Source organism: Anarrhichthys ocellatus, unplaced genomic scaffold (genome assembly GCF_004355925.1).
Source record: "Anarrhichthys ocellatus isolate YVR2014 unplaced genomic scaffold, GSC_Weel_1.0 scaffold248, whole genome shotgun sequence".
Lineage (NCBI taxonomy): Eukaryota > Metazoa > Chordata > Actinopteri > Perciformes > Anarhichadidae > Anarrhichthys > Anarrhichthys ocellatus.
In genome coordinates, this window is record NW_022280278.1 from 44,499 (window position 1) to 45,889 (window position 1,391).

The window sequence follows — 1,391 nt, forward strand, 5'->3', positions numbered from 1 at the left end:
ATCTTCCCTCTGATGGTCTCGTTTACTGATGGAGGTCTTCATAGAGGATCAGGACTAGACTGAGACTGGTTCAGGACCAGTTAAAAGTTCACTTTTAAGTGAAAGTAGCATCACTTCTTCCTCCACCTTCTTAAAGAGGACAAATATCACTTCACCTCAAAATGTTTTAATAAATGTAACAACAAACGCCTTAAAGTCTCTCATATATTCATGGATTTAATGCAGCATTAATAGGATTTACATTGGCAGTAATCAGACCATCATTTATCTGAAGGATGTTTGACTGTAGCCTTTAACTTCTGAAGTATCATTAAATAGAAATGAGCTGATGATTATTATTGTCTTGTAAATCAAACAGTTTGCTGAAAGGATAGTTTGAAGAGTAAGGCCATCCTAAAATCCACCTGTTTGGAGTAGATTGTGTTTTCACCACAGAGCTGAAGTTGATCAAATGACACAGTTACACGTTTCAATACATTTGATTTAAATGCTTTTTTTTTTATATATGAAGAGGGCCGTGTTCCAGCTGACCTAATTACATTTCATTTGAATCCACTAGTTTACAGATTGCTGCCAGCGTTAGAAGTTGAATTAGCTGCTAACTCATTTTCACTGCCAGCTGCATGTCAGAGATGGTGGTTGTTTCCACCTTGTGAGTCTGTTGGTGAGTCATCGTGGTAACATGCGTAGCAGGAAACTACCACCGAGGACGTTCACAGGACTTTAACAGCCGTTTATTTGGTTGCCATTGATTTAACAGATAGCTTGGATGTACGGTGGCCAGCAGGGACCAAATTTGAGAAAATACCAAAATAAAAAAAATAGGTATTGTTGTCTCAGGTGTACCTGGGTTTGAATACAGCTCCTGAACCTTGTTATTCTTCATCTTCTCTCCTCCTCTTCATCCTTCATGTCTCTCTCTCTCTCTTCTGTCGGCCATCTTTATAATAACACCTTTAAGCATTCAAACTGTTTCGCTCTCAGAATTCAACAATGACCATTTGTTTCCTGTTGATTTTTGGGCCCTGCTTCCTGTCATCCTTGTTTGCCGATCTGATACCTCTCTCTCCCTGTCTGTCTGTGCACATCTGTCTGTCCATCCATTCCGTCTGTAGGAGCTCGGAGAAAATGAATACGATTCTGGGTTCAGAGTGAGTATGAGAGCCACTTGTTCACAGCACGAACACATCAGTGAATGCACCAACACTGAAGGAGTTTACCATGGAGTTCACTTACTGTCAGTGAGTCAGGAGGGGTCTGTTCACTACCTGTTCAGGTACTCTGTTCACTACCTGTTCAGGTACTCTGTTCACTACCTGTTCAGGTACTCTGTTCACTACCTGTTCAGGTACTCTGTTCACTACCTGCTCAGGTACTCTGTTCACTACCTG

At 41.0% G+C, this 1,391-nt stretch overlaps 1 protein-coding gene across 1 annotated transcript in view; it reads left to right on the forward strand.

Moving 5' to 3' along the window:
* Window positions 1-1,391, forward strand: part of hm13 (histocompatibility (minor) 13) — a 28,448-nt gene that overhangs the window by 15,183 nt on the left and 11,874 nt on the right. The window contains exon 2 of the mRNA XM_031879344.1: window positions 1,116-1,151. Within this exon, the coding sequence (XP_031735204.1) occupies window positions 1,116-1,151 (36 nt within the window). The remainder of the gene's footprint in view (window positions 1-1,115; window positions 1,152-1,391) is intronic.